Source organism: Ambystoma mexicanum, chromosome 11, assembly GCF_040938575.1.
Source record: "Ambystoma mexicanum isolate Mex_15411 chromosome 11, UKY_AmexF1_1, whole genome shotgun sequence".
Lineage (NCBI taxonomy): Eukaryota > Metazoa > Chordata > Amphibia > Caudata > Ambystomatidae > Ambystoma > Ambystoma mexicanum.
Window position 1 is genome coordinate 703,890,914 of NC_090934.1, and position 21,171 is coordinate 703,912,084.

Sequence of the window (21,171 nt, forward strand, 5' to 3'; positions counted from 1 at the left end):
GTGTCTTTCTGCACTCGCTGGTGCCTTGGTGCAATGGTGAACCTGCTCCCCACTATCTGTAACGGCACGTTCTGAATGCTCGCAACGCCTAGTAGGGCGGCTTCTTTCTTTTTCTTCATTGTTATGATATTTGCCTCCACTCCCAGGTTCCCGCCCCGCTGCCCTGTGGGTGCTTTCAAACACAATTTGATAAGCACCTTAAAAATGCACTATAAATAAATAAATTAATAAATCCAAGCATCAGCCTCCTGAAGCTTCATGTTTGGCTCCTGAGAGTTGGAGTTGTCCACCAATCTCCTGAATGGTACCCCTTTCAGCTTGGAAGCCCGGCCACCAAATCCATTTATGCCTGCAGGTGGTGCATGCTTTCAGCTTGGTGTCGGTAGAGAGGTCTGGACCCTTTCATGTGTCCAACTTCCTTTATTCAGGATTTTCTTTATTCCTTGGCATGGATAGGCCGGCAGATAGGCACTGTGAAGATGTACCTTGATGCCATTTTCTTCTTTAGGAGAACCCCTAAACAAGGTTCTTTTTTCACAATCCCCAATGTTATACAGTTTTTGAGGGCTTTTTGTAACAAATTTCCCCCATGCCAGTTTGTTGGTCTCGCATGAGATTTGAATTTAATTTTGACTTTTTTTGAAGCACTGTCGTCATCAGGCTCACAGTTTCAGAGAACCTCCACTGCCCATTCCGACACCGTTCACACCGTTATGAAGGCAATTCCGACCTTCTAGAGTGGGGTTAGGTGTCCATGGAACGTGTACAGTTGTAGGAGCTCACAGCAGGAGCAGCCGTTGGCGTCCACGGCTGGCCATGCTCCCTCATGCATTCTTGTTCATAACAATACTCACCCTTAAGATGATCACCTTGTTGTAAATCATTTCTGCCAGATGGGAGACTGAGCTCCAGGCATTGTCTGTTAAACCTCCTTGTGTGGTGTTTTTCAAGGAGAAGTTGACTTTGAGAGTGAGGTCATTCCTTCTGCCCGAAGTCATGTAAGATTTTCTTTTCTCTAAGAAGATTCTTCTTCCTGTGTTTTTGCCTTCTCATCGTCTCTCTACGACAGAGTAGTGACTCATTCGGCTGGACCCATTCCAGGCCCTAAACTACTGTGGCTCCCAGACAAGAGATGTCAGGAAAGATGACCAGCATTTTGTAGGTTATGCTGGTGCTCATGCGGGAAGGGCTGTGACCAAACAAATCCTGTCCAGTGGGTTCATCCGCTGCATTCTGGAATGCCACTTTCTGGCTGGGAAGTAGGTGTCTGGAGAGTCTCATTACGATTCCACTAGAGTGTGTGCCACCTCTGCTCTCTAGGGAGTGTCTCCACTTTGGACATTTGTCAAGCGCATTTTGGGGCACACTTCACTCGTTTGCAAAACACTGTCTGGATTCCCTGTAGGGCAGGATGCTTTCTTTGGCCGAGCAGTCCTCCATAGTTTTATAGCATAGGGGGTGTTTTATTCGCTCCACTCTACATTTTGGTACTGTTATAAGAGTCTATCAATGTTAATTTTAATGTTAAAGGATATTTGTACCGTGCACTTTCACCACCGGAGTGGTCCCCTGGTGCTCTGGTGGCTCTGAAAAAAAGGGAGAGGGGGGGAGTGAGTTAGTGGGAATGAGCTGGAAAAGTGCAAGATAGCAGTGGTGTGCTGTTGGCAGCTTCAGCCCGGTGGGTCCGTCAGCTGAGCTTGGGGTGTTTAATGGTCGGTAGTCGTCGTGTGCTGTTGTGGAAGTCTATGTGCGGTTTGTTTTGTTGTTGCAGTGTAGTGAAGTTTGTGCGGCTTGCTGCGTTTAAGGCTTGTGGTTGTGTTTGGTTTGAGTTTGAGAAGTGTATGCAGAGGAGTGAAATTGTTAGTGGGTTGGTTATTGATTCATGATTGCACGCTTGGTCCAGGCTTTGCAGGAGAGTCATATAACGATCATTGAATTATATGTCTGTCTAGATGCGACGGAGGCTAGGTTGAGGAGTCCGTCTAAGTGCGGCATATGCTAACATTCGCAATTCTATCTAGATGTGGCGCAGTTGGGGAATCTCTGGGAGGGAGGAATGCAATAAAACAATAAATTACTTTGTTCTTATTAAAGTTCTTTCTGATGGATTAGCACTTCCTCTCAGAGATTTCTCATCGCTCCATCAACCTTCCACTCTCTGGTGTCAGAGCGCGCATTGGCACTGGGCTGAGCTGTGCTACATCCGCTGTTTGCACAAAATTTCCGTAGACAGCTGATGCTCACATCAAAGATGAGGAATCTGTGGGAGGAAGCACTACTCAATCAGAAGCAACATTCCCGAAAAGGAAGTAATTTGTTCTATATTTCCAAGTGAATTCTGAACAAGAATTTATTTATTTGGTAATAGTGGTTCGCCCTACTATTATTATTTGTATGCCCCTCAATCCCAATCGTCCAGGGTCATGCACATGTTTCTTGATTGAAGTTCGACAAAGCTGATGTCATTGTTTCAAAGGGTCCAAATCATGAGAATGGTTACATATATCAACATGTCATGTTCCTTCTGCCTAGTCATACCGTTGAAGGATGATGTATTGCACGTTTCAGGTTCGTTGAACAATAGAGACAAGAACAAATGTAATAGTAAATTGCTGTGCAATGTGCATTTGTCTTTCACCAGGAAAGTGATATTAAGTTTGCTTGCTCATATGACATGGGTTAAACATGCAATATTCAGAGTTCATCTGCCTATTTTGTAGCATTTACTATTACTGCATTTCTTTAAAATGCATTACTAGCACAGTTGCCCGATTAAAAATGCATTTAGCTGAAAAGTGTTTGGTGAATTGGTGCCCTGTTTTTTCATAATCTTTTGTTGAGCTACCATTTAGCCCTGATATGTTACCACTAGAAACAATTTGAAAGGTAATTTGTTTTGTTTATCAGGTGCAGATCCACCACCAGATCAGCTGATGCCAGTCCCTGAACAGCACACAACAGCCACTGAACAATCTCCACCATCCCAGATAGATCCATCTCCAGCACTGATACAGCAGCAGCAGCCTTCCTCCAAACAACTGATACCTGCCGTGAGTCAACCGTCTCCAGTCCCAAAACAGTCACCTTCTGCCTCAAACCAATCATTGCCTGCCACGAAAGAGCTGTTGCCAGATCAGAAACAGCTGCCACCTTCCCCGAAAGAGCCACAGCTGTCTACAAAACAGCCTCCAGTTCCAAAACGGGCACGGCCTCCCCCGAAACGGGTTCGGCCTCCTCCAAAACGAGCACGGCAGGCTGAGGTTCTTCAACCATTGTTGACTGAGAAACAAGATCTACTGCAACCCGAGAAACCAGAACCACTGCCATCTGAGAAACAAGAACTAACGCCCGCTGAGAAAGAAGAACACCAACAGGCCGAGAAACTAGTACCGTCCACACCAGTAAAAGCAGACACGCTAACTACTGAAAGACTAGAATCGTCGTCTAGTGAAAAACAATTGGGGCTGCCTCTGAAACAGTCCCCATTAACTCCAAATCCGACTTCAACAGCTCCCAAGGAGCCGCAAACAACTCCAGAACCATTACTATCTCTCTTTACTGCTCGTTCTTTGAGAACAAGAGCAATGAAAGAGACCTTTAAAAGCTATATGGAGTTACTTGTTAGTGTGGCCTTGGACGCAGAAACTATGCAGGCTTTGGAAAACAGCAATGGTATGTTTCAACAGTGCTAACGGATGATGCATGTGGTTTCTGTATTCTGGCAAGTATAGAGGTGAAGCCATTGAGAATTGTTCAGTTTTCAGAGATTTGTAGTAGGGTAAATGGGATAGCCTGTTTAAATGGGTGTAAGGTTTTAATTGGGTTGAATTTTTCATTCAGGTTTTATTCTCTTTCCTTCATATCTTACAAAAGCAAGAGGGAGAAAAAAGGAATATTGTAGTTATTTTTAAACTCATCTTTAATCTGCTCTAAGTAATTACCACTTGATCACTAGCCCTTCAACACATTTGAAGTTCCCTTAATTCAATCCCCATTCCCACTTGTACACCTGTTCTGCAAAGCAAATATACCCAATTTAAACAAGATTGATATGTGCACTATTTAACCTGCGAAACCACCTGGCTGATAAATATACACCTTTTATCTAGGCTAGTCCTAACTTGATTGATTGAAGAGGGGTCATTAACATTTTGTAGCTTGTTAATCTGTTTTAGTCACATGATATGCCGAGTCCTCTATCCCAGTGGTTGGTCTGAAATATTAAACTTTGTTTACTAATCATTGTTCGGCATAGACAAAGGCTGATAAATAACCAGTAAGTTAATAGATATGGTCTCTTTTAGCGCTCATCTACCAATGAGTTTGGCCTCCCTGCGCATTGCTCTGTAACACTGGATAGTAAAGGGGAGGGTTAGTTAGTCAGATAGCAGGAATGACAATGCGAAAAACCTGTGGTGTTAATGAGTGCAGGACGTTAGTACTTGTTAGCTGTGTGCCAATATGTAATGTCTACGTTATTTGTGGTGGGTCAAAATGGGTGTATGTTTGCCATAAGGGCAGGCCGAGTTGTGAATAGTCAAAAACAGTGTCAAAAAAAGGAGCAAGTGTAGAGTAAGCTTGCAAGAGTTTAGAAAAGGATAGGTTAGTTGAGGAATGGGGTAGTGAAGGGTTTGGTGTGGTGTGACTTACTGGCTCTTGGTTTTGCATTTCATTGATTGACTGGTGCATTTTGATTTTATGCAGTAGGGTTTCAACAAATCAATGGGTTGCTCGCATGAAAGAAGTATGCTTGAAGATCTGGCCCTCATGTTTAATAATTGGTTGCTCTAATCTTTCATGTATCTCAGTTTGATTGGTTGAATAGCCAAGTTTTAACATATTTTTTATAAACTCATGGTGGTTTGCTTTGTGTTTAGGTAGGCTGTCCCGGAGAGTGATGACCCCCATTATTGTTTCTTGTTGAATTTGAGAATTAGGACAAGTGCATGATGGCTTAACCTTAGTGTTCTGAGGTGAGTTAAGTGCTGGAGCTTCCTGCTGAGGGAGATGGGAGCCCCTTCCATGGCAGGAGCGATGTGTGATGCACATGGTTTTGAAATTAATCCTCTTCTTGATAGGCAGCCAGTAAAGGGTATGTAGTGCTGGTGTGATATATTCAAATCTTTTCATTCTGATGAGTAATCTAGTTGCTGCATTTTGGAGGTTTGATGTTTTCTCACCAAGTTGTCCTGGAGAACGAGTTACAGGTTGTTGGTATGGTCTAGTCTGGATAGTACAAGTACAATTACAGTGATGGTTGTGTGGGTATATGCGGCATAGAGTGCAGCATTTGTAAAAACAGCTTCTTATTTTTTTAATTTTTTTATTTGTTTAATCAAAATAAGATTTTTACAAAATAAAAATGAAGTGAATTAGTTGCACCAATTGTCATCTTGTTCATCAGTGTTCAGACAGTCTGAAGTATTTAACTCTTTCTTGAACTCACGATTGTTGTGTTTAAATGTTGTTTCTGAGGGAACATTTTGCTCACAATGTGTTCGAGAATTTTGAACGTTGCAATTAGCCAACTGTTTCTGTCACCTCCAATCAGTCTGTGCCACCATGTTTCTTCGTTCGGGAGCAGGTGGCTCCCAATCAGGTTATTTAGATATTGGAATCTGATCTGATGGGTCCCTGAGCATGTTAACAATAGATGTCATACAGTCTCTGTTTTGTTTCAATGTGTCTTTGCAATAGCGACAGTTGTGTGTCTGAGATAGGCCTCTGATGTTGGAAATTTCATTTGTTTCAAGGAGGTTAAGCCTGGCTCTTAAGATTAAGTCACGGGGCGCTCTACTTGGCAATTTCATTATATAGCGTTGTAATTCGTTTAGTTTTTTTGTGTTGTAAGGTAGTTGTAACATCAATTTGTTTTTGACGTAACAGGAGTTACGTTGTAAGGGGATAGAGGGCAAAAGGAGACCTCTCTTCAGACCCTGTGCCACTTGTGGCCTTAAGAACATTTATGAATGGTACAAACTCTCCGACTGCATTTACTGTCTCTACGCACATCACACCGTGGAGGGCTGCACTATCTGCATTGGTCTTAACTCCAAGACCGTCAAGAATAGACACAGAAGGCTGGTATGCTGGTTTAACAAGGGAAATTATCCTGAATACCCCTCTGATGTCGAGTCGACCAAAAGCATGGCTATTTCTGCCGAGAAGCGCCCGCGGTCGAAGGAGTGGACGGGGAAGAAGCATAAAAGATCCCACGGCTATGAGCCATCAGCAGGGGAGAGACCGGGAGGTACAGGTGGCCTGGCGTTGCCGACGAAGGACTCACCGGCAAGGAAGTAGTCAACAGGACCCGAGCATCAAGGTCATAGCTAAAGGTCCGTGAGAGAGGGCGAAACCTGTTCCTCAGGATATAAGGTCCTGTCAGCAGCCGCCTCGATGCCACATAGACACAGCTCAAAAGAGGCTAGCGAGGAGAAATGGGTGCGTAAGCAACCACCATCCACGGAAAGGGGAGCTGAGGTCAGCAAAACATCAGGCTCCGCACCAGTCCTCTACGCCCACTAGTAAAACTGCCTAGTCGTCCACTGAAACGGCCTTGTCAGTGACATCCCAGAAGACAAAAACCGTCGACGACAGCTCAAAAAGTCAAGCTCATCTGCGATGGACCTATCCTCGAAGCATAAAGCTGCCTCATCGACGACCTCTCAAAAAATCTAGCCCGTCAACGCTGATGCATCATACTCCGTCCAAAATGCACAAGACCACCACGTCGACGTCATCTCAAAGCTCGGGCTCGTCAACGACTAAAATCCATAAGTCCCGCTCACAAAAATCTGGCTCGTCGACGGAGAAATCAAGCTGGTTGACGTTGAAGAAGGGCACTCATGAGGCAGAGGTGGACAAAACCCCCACCCCATAAAAGGAGCAAGGATATTCTGTCAATGGCACCCTCAACAACGCCACAGCCAATGGCATTGCCTGCAGCAGCCCTGTCGACAGAGGAGCAACAGCTGCAACCCCCACAAGAGGGGCAACCAATGGTCTTGGAGGAAAGCTCACAACCACACGTCACCCAGGTGTCTCCATTTCAATATACTGAGATCATGCCGGTGGACATCTTGCAACATCAGCTGGATACCGATTTTGAGGTACAACACCAACAATTGGACTCAGAACAGGAGGCATATTCAGCAAGGTGACGCCCGCAAAAGGGGAAGTGCCCCACTGTACCAACCACAGCAGGAGGTGGTCCTGGGTCCATCCAGGGGACACTCCCACAAACACATACAATTCCAACAAGGGAACGTAAGGGTGATGCTCACTAATCTGCAGGCCCTACTGTATATTCAGGTCCTTCCATCCCTATAAAGGGTTATCACCCATCTGGACGCATTACTGACAAGACCAGGAGCTCTAGCCCTGCCACCCCAACCCTCCCTTCCATAGGAGTCTCATTCCAGACCCAGGTCGGCATCAAAGGAAAGGTCGGCAAGCTCCTCGCCTCCCAGGGCTTGGTCCACTTGAGGGACAAGGTCAATGCACTCCTCCAAAGGATGATCACAGCCACTGTCAACCTCTCCATATCAGTCACCGTCTCCGAGGCTACAACCAATCCGTAGAAACAGAAGAATTTCTCTGGTGCCATTTTCTTCGTCCCACAAGAGGACTTGTACACCAACCCAATCTGTGTTAGAGGAAGGAGAGCGAACTAGTAGAGATACAGACCAGCCCCAGGACACCACGTCGTCCTCAACCACACTAAAATGGGACGATGACTGCGACACGGATTCCCCCCAGGAATTTCCCCAGGAAGCGGAATCAGCTAAACTGTCTCCCCTGGATGACATCACGTGTTTCCACTCCACGGTCGTGAAGGCATGCAAGGAGTTTTGTCTCCTCCCCTCGGAGGAAAACAAAGAATGATTTTTATTTGACCACATGGGTAAAAGGAGAAATTCAGTGGTTTCAATCCCAATACGTGACCAGGTATGGCAGGAGGGGTTAAAAGCAATGAAGCGACCATTCACAATCCCAGCAGTCAAAGGCCGCTTAGATAAAAAGTATAACCCTCCAGACAATGCCCCGAAGTGCCTCTCCTCTCAACCGTCACCCAAATCGGTGGTTTATGCGGCAGCAGCCCGGAAAGCAAAGTCAGACAAGCAAAAATGTGCTGTCCCTCTGGACAATGAAGCTAGTAAACAAGACGCCTTTGGGAAGAAGGTACTAGCCGTGGGTGCCACAACAGTGAAAGCAGCTAACTCCCTAGCCATAATAGCTAGGTACGACAGAGAAATGTGGCAAAACCATGCACCAATCCTGGACCACCTCCCAGAGGAAAAGCGCAAGGAGGCAAAGGTAATACTGAAGGAAGGTGAAGACGCCTGCAACATAGGGATCACCGGGGCAGTAGACCTGTCAGAGACAGCTTTTAAGCAGGTGACAAACAGCATAGTTCTAAGAAGGCAGGCTTGGCTCTGCTGTGGGGACTTTCGGCCAGACGTCCAACACAAGGTGGTAGATATGCCATTTGAGGGGGAGGAGCTATTCAGTCCTAAAATCGACAAGGCCCTCAAGACAATAAAAACGGACACCGACGCGGTCAGGTCTCCAACATCCCTACAGAACTGAGGCAATTTTCGCCGATTCAGGGGAGCCTTCAGCTGAACGTCAACAGCCTTTTCCTAAAAGGGGCGGCAGTTCAATAAGGGCTCAACGTATTACTCACAGGGATACAAAAGGGCATACCAGAGGTATCAAAAGGCGAAGGACTTCAGCCAGCGCTGCAAGCAACCATCCAGATCCCAAAGGGGGCGGTAGGGTAAACCTCAACAATGACAATCATACACACAGCACACTCGAGGGTGGGGGGGAGGGCAGAGAATCTCCAGGTTTGCTGGGATCTTGATCGCTATAACAACAGACAAGTGGGTGCTCGATGTGGTCCACTACAGGCACCTTTAGAATTCAAACTGACCCCCCCTCCCATGCCACCAAACCCCAAACCGCACAAGCCCGCCCTCCTGCAGGAGGTACAGCTCATGCTATATAATAAAGCTGTAGAATAGGTCCCCAAACATCAAAGGGGAAAGGTAGTGTACTCCTGATACTTCGTAGTCCGCAAACCGGATGGAAAGTGGAGGCCTTTTCTAGACCTCAGAAGGTTAAACAAGTTTATAAAACGGCAGGTTTACCCTGATCACTCTACAACAGGTCATAGAAGCTATGCAGCACCACAACTTCCTTTGCTTCCCTGGACCTCCAGGATGTGTATTTCCACATACCCATCCACCCAGGGAACCGTGAATTCCTCTGATTTATCGTTGGGAACCAGCATTATCAATTCAGGTTCCTACCATTCGGACTGAAGTCAGCACCATGCACCTTTACAATGTGCCTTGCACTGGTGGCGGCCAGCCTGTGGAGACAAGGTCACCACGTCTACCCTTACCTAGACTAGCTTGTATGTTCACCATCCAGGGATGGAATGATGCGGTCAATGGTGGCAACGGTGGACCAGCTGCAAACACAGGGATTCTCCATCAATTACAAAAAATCTTCCTTACGGCCATCCAAGAAGCTCATATCCCTAGGGGCGTAATTCTCCACACACGAGCCAAGAGTGCACCCATCCAGCAACAGGATACACTGGCTCAACTCTCTGCTGCAATCCTTTACACCAAACAAGATCAAAACGGTGCTTGCAACTACTTGGAACAATGGCATTGTGAATCTCACTAATCCCACACTGCAAGAGTTCCTGGCGGCCAACTGGTCGCAAACCATGGGGTAATGGGGAGACCAGGTTCAAATCCCTTCCAAGCTTCACTCGCAACTTCAGTGGTGGGCAACCAAACCAAACGTCCACAAAGGAAAGACGTACCAAGACGATGGTGACGGACGCCTCCCTACAAAGGTGGGGCGCTCATTTGGACCAACTAATCATTAAGGGGCTATGGACGCCCCAGGAGACATCCCTACACATAAACATGCTCGAACTGAAAGCGGTCTGTTGGGCACTCAAGTCATTCCTCCCGCTACTACAAAATCAAACGGTCAAGGTCCACACAGACAATACCACCACAATGTATTACCTGCGAAAGCAGGGGGGTACCAGTTCCAAGACATTGTCCAGGGAGGCACAGCTCACATGGCTCTGAGCCATAGCCCACAATATCAGCATCCAAACATTCCACCTGACAGGGATCTACAGCCAAAAAAGTGGACAGCCTCAGCAGGCAGCTATCCCAGAACCACGAATGGGAGCTCAATCAAACATCACTTCAATTGCCCTTTCGCCGCTGGGGGCGGTCAACAATAGAGCTATTCGCCACAGCCCAGAACAAGAAATGCGCCAGGTACTTTATGATTATGATTGGTTGTTTATAACGTGCTTAATACCCAGAGGTTTCTAAGTGCCGACCTGTGGATCGAACCTGTATTGCTCCGCATCGTCTTGCTTCCAGGAAGAGTGCGTTGCCCCTGAGCTATCCTCCCGAGCCAGCAGGACACAGCTGGAGGGATCCATGGGAAACGTGTTTGCTTTTCCATGGGACGGCATCTTCGCATACGCATCACCTCCGTTCCCGGTCATACGCAGACCGCTGAGGACAATCAAGAGAGACACTGCAAGGTGATTCTCATCACTCCATTCTGGCCTCGCCAGACATGGTTCTCCGAAGTAATCCAGTTGGATGAGGACAATCCCATTTGACTCTGCAATCAATTAGACCTGATAACACAGGGCAAGGGGAAGATTCTACACCAAAGGGGTGATTCTACACCAAGACTCAAGTGGAAGTGTTTCTGAAACTGGTGCGAAGCACCGGACCAACACCAGCAAAGGTATCCTGAACCCATTTCAGATAACGCCAGAGCAAGTCCTCCCATATCTGCTAGGCATAGCCAAACAGGGCCTATCTCACAACTCCATTAAGGTGCACTTGGCCACCATCTCAACATACACTAGAATGGACAAGGGCATGTCCCTTTGTGGGAAAAGGCTCATCCAACATTTCCTCAAGGGCCTCTTCAGATATTTCCCACCACTAAAACGGCTCTCGCCAGAGTGGAGCCTCTACACCGTACTCTCAGGGTTAATACGAAACCTGTCATGGAAAATAAGCGATCCTAGTGGTTATTACATCCGTGAGGAGAGTGTTCGAACTACAGGTCCTCGCTGTCAGCCACCCATACTTGAGGCTCCAAAGAGACAGGGTACTTCTCATGACCAACCCGCGGTTCATCCCAAAGGTACCCTCGAAATTCCATAAAAATTCAGTCATATCCCTGCCAGCATTCTTCAGCAAGACTTCATCACCGGCAGAGGGGGCGCTACACTCGCTCGACCTTAGGCAGGCGTTAAAGTAATAGATCGACAGAACGCAGTTATTCAGGCATTCGATGCAACTGTTTGTGGCATATGGGCAGGCAAGGAAAGGCAATGCAATCTCCAAACAAAGAATAGCAAGATGGATAATCGTCGGCCCTTGTTTTCTGCCACAAATCCGCAGGGAAGCCCCTCTGGGCCCCCACTCATGCACACTCGACAAGAGCAGCAGTGGACACAGTGGCATGGTGGTCAGGTGTATTGATCGCTTATATCTGCCAAGCAGCCACCTGGGCCGTGCTGTATACAATCACAATGCACTACTGCCTGGAGAAACAACATGCCGAGGAAGTGTGAACAGGAACAGTAGTCCTACAACACCTGTTCCAATAAGGTATCGTTTAGCGGGGCCCTGGTGCCTTTCTGTCAACGTGGAGACCTCTGGAGGCGTAGCTTGCTGCACTTTATTCAAACTGCAATCTATAATTCCTTTCTAGGGTCACCATTGCTGCATCTTTGTTAGTCACTGAGTTACCATTCTTTCACCTGCACAACTTCGGAGCTCCCACTGACCACAACTGACATGTTGCTACAAGGGCTAAATTCTTCAAGCTATTCACTGGAACAACTCCATCGTCATTTGGATCTTCTGGCTCTGTTGGTGGGGTCCCTGGACTCACGTGGTGGAGGAGCGGGTTGTTCTTTTCTTCTGTGGTTGCTAGGACGCCTGTGGTAAGCTAGCCCTTTGAGGACTGAACCACAGCCTTCCCTGCTGGTGAAGTCACTACTCACCTTTGCTGTCTCCCCTCCTGCAGAGAGCGGAGAGTGAAACTCTTGAACTGGACAGCCTATGGTGAGCCCTGTGAGCCTTCTGAAGGTGTTTTCAGATCTAAACTACTGGCAAGGCCAGTGTGCAGAACTATATATCTCCACATATTAACATTTAACCATTTTCTTCTAGGAGCCCATAGATTTAACATTGTTACTTGCGAGTCATTATATTTCTTTTGTGAACAATAAGTGGTCTTTTAAGCCTTTTTCTGTACTTTTAAGCATTTTCTGAAACTTTATTTTACTGTATATTTTGTAGTTATTATCTAGTCCCAAGTTTATTATAGAAAATGTGTATATATATATATATAGAGATATATAACGCATGGGTATGTTTTTGTCCTCTGCTGTTCAAATGGAAAAGTGCACCTCTGTGTGCCCTTCCACTTCAACAACGGCTATAATTTTAACAAACAGAATGAGCATGGTTCTACGTGGTCACCTTCACCTTCCAATATCACAAACATTCGGAATCATTTCCGGTTACTTCTTTCCACCCCCAATTCTCTTCACACAAGGCGCTGCGGTTCCAGTGTCAATGAACAGTTAATTACCGGCTCAACGTTTCAGTCTCTAAAGAGCGAAAGGCTGTAGGACGAATGCCTCCCCACAAGCTAAAACTGAAAGTAGGTGCTGTAATTATGCTACTATGCAATCTTATGCCATCACAGGGATTCTGCAATGGAACAAGGTTGACAGTTATGCGTCTACAAAGACACATCATAGAACCCGTGTAATCGATGGATTAAACTTAGATACTGTTCTTATACCGTGCATACCTCTTATTCCATGTTCTTATACTGTGCTTACCTCTCATTACAAATATGCCTTTCAAAAGAAGAGAGTTTCCTATACGTTTAGCCTGTTCATTGACCATTAATAAGTCACAGGGACCTACGACCCTTCCTGGGAGTGATCAGTGGTAATTCTGATATTTAAGAAGGGGGACAGAAGTGACCTTATGAATTACCGACCGATATTGATCTTTATGTTATGCCGGGAACAGCTAGTATGTTTACAAATATATTATGTGGACCATTGCTTATTGGTGGTATTCAAAAATATTTACTGTACCATTAACCAGCTCACATTATCTGCAGGGTTACCAAGACTGCTCTGGCAGTTCTCCCACTTGGAGATCAGTAAATCAAAGACAATACCCTGTAAACCACATAGGTCTATGTATCAAAGCCCTAGAAATAGAGTAAAAAGAAAATCTCCCTAATACATCCCAAGACAGTACTTCAAATGTTTGTAGAAAGGGGTGTAGATCTGTTTACGACAAGATGGAAAATGAAATGCTCAGTCTACGCATCCAGCTACTCTGAACCAGGTTCTTTAGTCAATGTAGTGTAGATCAGCTGGTTGGAGATACTCACCTTAGCTTTTTCATCAGCACTTTTGATGCACACAATACAGGGGCACCCATAGCACTCATACGTATCCTACCAACCTAGGCTTGCAAAGTGTAGTGTCCAAGTCTGTTACGGATAGCAGTAGCACTACCAATGAAAAACATCCTGACAAAGTCTTTATTCAAGAAAAATAGAATATTTTGCCCCGCAAACACCACACTTCAAATATTGCAACTTAGCCCATGAAGTCATAGAGTTTATCCATTTAAAAAGCACACAGAGGCACATGGAGATATATGATATGGTATGACATTTGTAACGCGCCTATACACAAGTGTTTCAAGGCGCGACAAGGCAGTGAGGGGGGGACAAAGGGAAAACAGACAACGATCTTACTAGGCCAGGTGTCATTCAGATCGCGCAAGTGCATGGGCAGAGGGGGAAGGGAAAGTGCAAGGGGAAAGGGAGAGAGGAAAGTTCAGTTACAGGGGTAGAAGAATACAGGATAAATAATAAGGGTAAGTGCAGACAATCACTGGGGAGGGGGGCTGTAGGGATACAGAGACAGTCCCGCAGTGCAGTGGTTGCCAAGGGAGGCAGTGCAAGGGGAGAGTGGCTGGGCCAGGAACCGAGATCGGTGAAAGTGGCCCAGTTGCAGATTCAGTGCAGTTTCAGTCAGGAATTTAGCAGGGGAGAGGGGGAGAGAAAGCAGAAGCAAAGAGGAAGGTTTTGAGGTGCTTCCGGAACCGGAGATGGTTCTCCTCAAGTTTCAGGGAGGCAGGAAGGCTATTCCAGAGGGAGGCCCCTGCCGCGGAGAGAGATCTTCCCCCAACTCGTTGCTTGGAGAAGTGGCTGACCCTGAGGGAGTGGGAGGTGGATGAGCGAAGAGCTCGAGAGGGAAGATATTTAGGAAGAGAGAGTTGAAGGTATTTTGGCCCCAAGCGCCAGAAGGCCTTGTGGACAATGCAGAGGGTTTTGAACTTAATCCTCGCAGCCACTGGGAGCCAGTGCAGAGATTTCAGTCCTGAGAGATACGGTCCCTGGGCTTGAGGCCAAGGACAAGTCTCGCAGGTTCTGTTCTGGATGAGTTGCAGAGGGCGGAGAGTAGAGGCAGGAAGATTTAGATAGAGGCTGTTACAGTAGTCCAGCTTAGAGAGAACCAGGGCTCTGGAGACGGTGAGCTTCTGGGGGAAGGAGAGGAAAGGTAGAATACCTCTGAGGAGGTGCAGCTGGTAGTGTGACTTCTTAGAGACGTCAGATATGTGAGGAGAGAAGGAGAGTGTGGAGTCAAAGATGACCCCGAGGTTTTTGCCTTGCAGGTAGGAGCAGGAAGAGGGCCAAGAGAGGCCGGCCAGAGAGCTGCAGGGAAGGAGGGAGTGGGTGTGCCGATGAGTAGAATCTCAGTCTTACTGGCATTAAGGCAGAGGTCATTGGCGGCACAGCATTCCTGCATAGCAGACAGACAGAGATGAGGGAAGGAGAGGAGGAGGCCGAGGGTAGCCTGAAAATGAGCTGGGTATCATCTGCATAGCACTGAAAGTTGGGGCAGAGAGCGGCGATGCGATGGACAAGTAGTGCCAGATATTGGTTGAACAGCCAGGGAGAGAGGTTAGATCCCTGGGGGACACTACAGGTAGAGAAAAAGATGTCAGAGAGGAGGACCCCAGTTGGACCTTGGAAGGTCGATTGGAGAGGAAAGAGGTCAGCCACGCCAGAGCCTGACCAGTGATACCCAGGTTATCACAGAGACGGTTGAGCAGGATGGCATGGTCGACAGTATCAAAGGCAGAAGAGAGGTCGAGCAAAATGAGAACACACAGAGTGTTAGAGTCAAGGTTGGAGAGCAGGTCTTCACGGATGTTCAGGAGAGCAGTTTCCGTGCTTCTGGTAGCTTTGAAGCCAGACTGATGGTCATGAAGACAACCAACAGATATTAAAGAGGCACACAAACCAAACACACTCTTTTACAATAAAAGGAAAAAGTAGGTTTGATGGTGGTCGCAACAACTGGTCTCTTCTATTTTCAAATTTTGGGATTTATAACATGCAGTAACAACTACCCACTTATGATATAATAGTGCCATTAAATGACCCAAAATGATTAACAGAAGTAGAGTCGTGAAGGTGGTCGAACCAGGATTGTTAAATGCCCATAGTGCTTACTGAATAGTGAATTATACTACAATTATTTAAAGGTCTATCTAACTGGATTGGCATGCTTAGAAACTTCTAGGTATTAAGTGCACTATAAATAACCTATCATATCATACTGCCTTGTTTCATAATATTACATAGTAAAAATCACCTTTGGTTAAATCATGTGTGGCAAGTTTAAAAATATTACATGCTGCCATTTGTAAACCTGCACCCAATTGGGATTCTACATACACTTCTGCTTCTACCTTTTGAACTTAAACATAAATGCTCATCAGAGCAGCTCATATTAAAGTGGGCTTTTTTAGTGGAAATTACATCTGACGGGTAAGCAAATTATTGGTACCATCAGTGGATTCGTTTTTTCCCCACAATTCACAATGATAAGGAAATATGTAGGACACACCCAACTTTCTCATCAAAAAATGTTTTCTGAATGTCATGTTAACCAAACAAATAAAGTTACCTTTTTTTAACCCAAAGAACACCACCCTAGGTTGGAAAATAGTTTCTGATGCGTGTGAGTCTGCTTAGAATCACAAGCTGTGCATATAGTCTGACATCTAGTGTTAAGGGACGTCGACATGGGCGTGTCTGTAACACTATCCCTAACATGACTTGTAGTGTACCCAAGATCCTTCATACGTCGAGGTCCCCCAGATTGTTCTTTTCTGTCATTCGTGTTGGTTGCTTTCATCCGGAGCTAGTGTTCACCAGATGTGTTGCTGATCCACACGTCTTTGACGCAACCATCGACAACTTCTTGACAACTGCTAAAATTCTAGCCCCTATCAAAAAGAAAATAGCAAAGCCTGAAACTAAACGTAATGTCTGGTTTACACCGGAAATCAGTAAGTCTCAAAACCTACCATGCGTGGAAGGCTTATGGTACACCTTTGCCCCTTAGCAAATATAAATCTGCAGCCACTACCTATAAAAGGGCGATTATAGAGGCTAAGCGAACATTTTGAAATAAAAGAATACAAAATGCCCAACATGATACTAAAGAACTTTTCTGCATCTTGGAAGAGAAAGAAAGTACTAATCACATTATTCCAGAGATCCATTAAAGACAACGTCACTTGGTGTAATGTAATGCAACAACTATGCATGACAAATTACATACTATTAAGGAAAACATTACAGAAAAAAGTAATAAACTAAAATGCAATGAGCATAAGTCATCAGAGTGGACCTATGAAAGATCCCCTCTTATTCCAGTTTTTAACTTTCTACCTATCACGGAGGAAGAGTTAGAAACTATCATTAATCAACTTCAGGCTACAAAATGTAAAGATGACATTCATACTACTATGATGATCAAAACTTGCTCTCCCACCTTAATCGCGTCAAACTGTAAATGTATTAATGCGTCCATAACATCAGGTACGCTACCCCAAGATCTCAAGAAAGCCTGGGTTATACCCATCCTAAATAAGCCAGGTTGATCAGTTGATCTTCCCAATAATTATAGGCCCATTACTAATACTGTCTTTCTACTTAAGATCCTCATTTGTGTGGCCTACTACATACAAATCTCAGATCATCTAAAAACCTTATCCCATATTAAATGATCACCAGTCTGGGTTCTGTGTTGGTTTTGGTACTGGGACTGCCCTTTTAGAACTTAAAACTAAGCTACTAATCCGTATGGATCGAAATGAGGCATCTCTACTCATGCTGCTTGGCCTCTCTGCGGCATTCGACCTGGTGGACCACTCAATCATGTCGACCAGGTTGTATTGAGGTCGCAAACTTTTCCCTCCTTGCAGCTAACTGGGTTTCATCATTTCTCAATAATCGAGACAGTAGGGTGTTCTGTGGTATCGCGGAGTCTGAGCCCATTCCGATTTCTTGTGGGGTACCGCAAGGCACTTGTACCTCTCTTTGTTTTTATAACATAGATAACATGTTTTTATAACATAGATTATTCGCTATGCTAGACCACGAGAATGTAATATTCACCAACTACGCCGATGACACGCAATGTGTCATCCCGTTATCTGGTTCACACGATTTGGATGAACTGGCCATCAAAAAAGTTTTCACCTTTATCGAGACCTGGATGGTGTATAACAAGTTGGCATTAAACAAATCCAAAACTGAGCTTCTCGTTAACGGATCCTCACATACATTAAAAAAACTTAGTCCAAACTATGATAACTTTCAATTGGGAGATGAAACTATTATCCCGCTAAAAAAGTGAAAACGGTTGGCGTCCCTTTTGATCAGTGATTATCCATGAAGCAACATGTTAGCAGCCTGGTCTCATCATGTGCTTATTATATAAAATTGTTAGCACACCTAAGAACTTTTATATCACAAGAAAATGCTGAGACTATTGCCAGAGCAATAACGGGGTCAAAAATCGATTATTGCTCAAGCCTTTTAATAGGATTGGATAAAATTGATCGTAACAAACTCCAAGTGTGCCAAAATGGCGCGATAGAGTCGTTATGAAACTCAAGCGTAGAGATCATGTCACGTCGGCTAGATGTGCTCTCCATTGGCTTCCAGTGGACACTAGAATTTTGTTCAGAACCCTGACTATTATACAAAAATGCTTACAGGGTAAAATGCCGGATCACTTACAACAGCTTCTCCCTATAAGAACAAACGTAAGAGCCCTGAGATCCAATAATCAGCATCTTCTTTCTGTTCTAAAATGTTGAACTGCAAAGGTGGCCTACTCAGCTTTCTTTGCTATTGGGCCCAATGTTTGGAGTGCTCTTCCTTTAGAGATGAGAAGTATTGAATCGCTTGAGATTTTTTTTTTAAACCTGAAGATCTAACTTTTTAATTAATCTGTTTTTAACCCACTATTGACACATTTACTCTTTTAGTCTGACTTCCCACCTCTGGCTTTTTATCTGTTTACTGTGGTATTTTGTCTTGTAGTGCCCTCACGCCCTCGGGTCTGTGGCTGCGCTATATGAATAATGTAAAGTAAAGTAAAACTGTTCCCGTTTGCCGTCCTGTGATCTTCGCTAAAGACACATTCGATGGCTGTCATCGGCCCTTACCTTCAGGCTTCGGCCTTACAGTAAGGAGAGTGGGACCCATTTTTTCAATACTTCTCTTTATAGAATGCCTGTTCTTGCCTTTCCAGCCTCTTCCTTTACTTGTCTGGCTGCTCCTTTTCCACTTTACGATGTAGGGAACTGCCTTTAAATTTTACCATTCCTGTAACAGGAATGTTTCGTGAAAGGACACTCCTAGGGAGTGTAACAATTGTCTACCTTGTGACCACGATGAATCTACTCTTTAGGCCCAAGATGCTTAAAGGCCCACAAAGCGGTCGGCGGCCTACGCTATGCCAGCCGAGAGTCACTCTCCGAGCTGTGCCGTCGCCTTGGACTAGGATTCCTCTAGCAGCCACGGCTCTGTTTCGGAGACGGAAGACATCATTCCCACGTGCTAGTCCCCAGCCCAACTAGGCATGCTGAATGCATTGCTATGGGAAAATCACACCCTGGCGGCAGAGGCTCATACTCTCTTCCTAAGGCCAAGCACATAACCCCTCAACCTCATTCGACAGTACTGTCGGAGGAGCCTCCGTTACCCGCAGGCCCGTCAAAAGTTTTGACAAGGCCTGGTGAAGCTGAGGGTTCAGGGCCTGCTGCACCTCCGCCGTTGCATTTGGCGCATGGTCCTACGTTTAGTGTTACCCAGGGTGCCTGCCCTAAAGTTTTGACACATGTTTCCGATGTGTCGAAAGACACGTTGAAATGCGCTCCTTTACTCAAAACTCATCCTAAATTGAGTGAGAAGCATTCTAATGCCCCTTCTCATGGTTCTGGACCCCAAAAGACCCTTCACTGCCCTCATGGTATTCCCAGACCACCTCTCCTTTACCCCAGTCCCTGCAAGGGCCTAAAAACCCATCTCCTTCTGAGCCAGGTTTTCCACTTAGAGAACCCTCGACATCTTGTTCATGGACTAGAGAAAGGTTTGAAACCTGCATGGAGAAAGTATCTGAATTTATTGGCTTCTCAGATCAGTTGTTTGAGATTCTTAAATGGTCCAGTTACTTTGAAGAAGGCCCTAGGCCTTCTAAGTCTCCTAGGCGTCACTCTCCTGTGGCTCACTCTTCATCTCCTAAATAAAAATTGCCTGATCCCGCAGAAGTCATTTTCAAGATGATCAGTATGATGAAGGCAATGGCGTCTCCTATGTCCCGGAGTGTGATGATGGCTCCCAAGACCCTATTTCTACGGACCCATATACTTGGATTCCTACAGATGACCAGGGAAATCTGCCCACTACCACTGCTTACGAGGCTGAATCTGATCATATCTTTTTGGATGCTCCTCCTGTATCCCAACCCAGGGAAGCTTCCCCTATTGATGATCAAATACTTTTCAATACTATCCTTCGGAACGGAGCAGACCATTTTAACATTGTCACTCAGGAGGCAGTGCCTGAAGACTTTGTAGAGGACATCCTCATGGAAAAGGTTACAGCCATCCAGGCAATCCCTCTTCTTAACCACATTAAAAAGCGTTTTGCCCCCTCCTTACTCGGGCGGTGAATCTACAAGTCGAGAACATGTTTCGCCCTGTGCCCTCTGATCCACTTTATATCTGGGATCATTCCGTCCCGGACTCCCTGGTCGTTACCACGACTAGAAAATGTACGGGAGTTCCCCTGTCTTCATCCAAATCTCCTCCTGGTAAAGAATGAAAGAAACTCTACACCTTGGGCAAAAGAATCATCACTATTGCGGCCTACAGTAACCACATTACCAACAATACGACTCTCCTTACTAGCTTCACTAATGTCCATTGGGGTATGGTACAAGAGGGTCTGCACAGTGTGCCTGAACCAACAAGATCGCAACTACTTGCAGTGGTTCAGGAAGGATGTCAAGTCGAACAGAACATCTTAAAGAACAAATTCTACGCCGCATAAACATCGGGTAGGGTGGCTGAGGGCACTTTCTTGAAAAGCCCTGCATGGCTTAAGAATGCCAGGTTTAAACCTGAGACACAGGCCTCGCTCATTAACAAGCCTATTGAGAATTTGGCTCTCTTCGGCAAGGTGGTGTACGATGCGCTTGCGACCGCAAAGAAAGAGCACAAGACTTTAAAATCTCTTAATCAGATCTCTAGCAGGCTGTATGTACAACGCAGGGTCTTCAATGCCCGCTGGTCCTTTCGCAGGCAGTCCTTTCCCCGCACAGCTCAGATTGTCTATGGTACAGGGGGTTATCCTGGTCTTCTGACCAAGGAAAATCCAGCTCCTATCAATCTCCTCAACAGCTGGGATTTTGGCATGGCAAAGGTAGGGGAAGAAATGTGCAGCCAGAGCCTCCTCTGCCCCTGCCAGCAAATGACTTGATGATTCAGGTCCCCTCCCATTCCTCTGCAGTAGGACGACGATTAACATGATTCACCCACGCCTGGGAGGTTATAACCTCAGACCAGTGGGTGATCAAGACTGTAGGCAAAGGTTACTGTATCCAGTTTCTTCAATACCACCCGCCAAAGAACAGAAGACTGTCTCCAGGGTTCTATGTCCTTTCATCGCCAGGCATTTCTACGC

General features: G+C 45.7%; 1 protein-coding gene across 3 annotated transcripts in view; it reads left to right on the plus strand.

The window, feature by feature from the left end:
• Positions 1-21,171, plus strand: part of QSER1 (glutamine and serine rich 1) — a 1,726,564-nt gene that overhangs the window by 1,102,145 nt on the left and 603,248 nt on the right. For all 3 annotated transcript variants that reach the window (XM_069623572.1, XM_069623573.1, XM_069623574.1), the window contains one exon: positions 2,908-3,672. In XM_069623572.1, the coding sequence (XP_069479673.1) occupies positions 2,908-3,672 (765 nt within the window). The remainder of the gene's footprint in view (positions 1-2,907; positions 3,673-21,171) is intronic.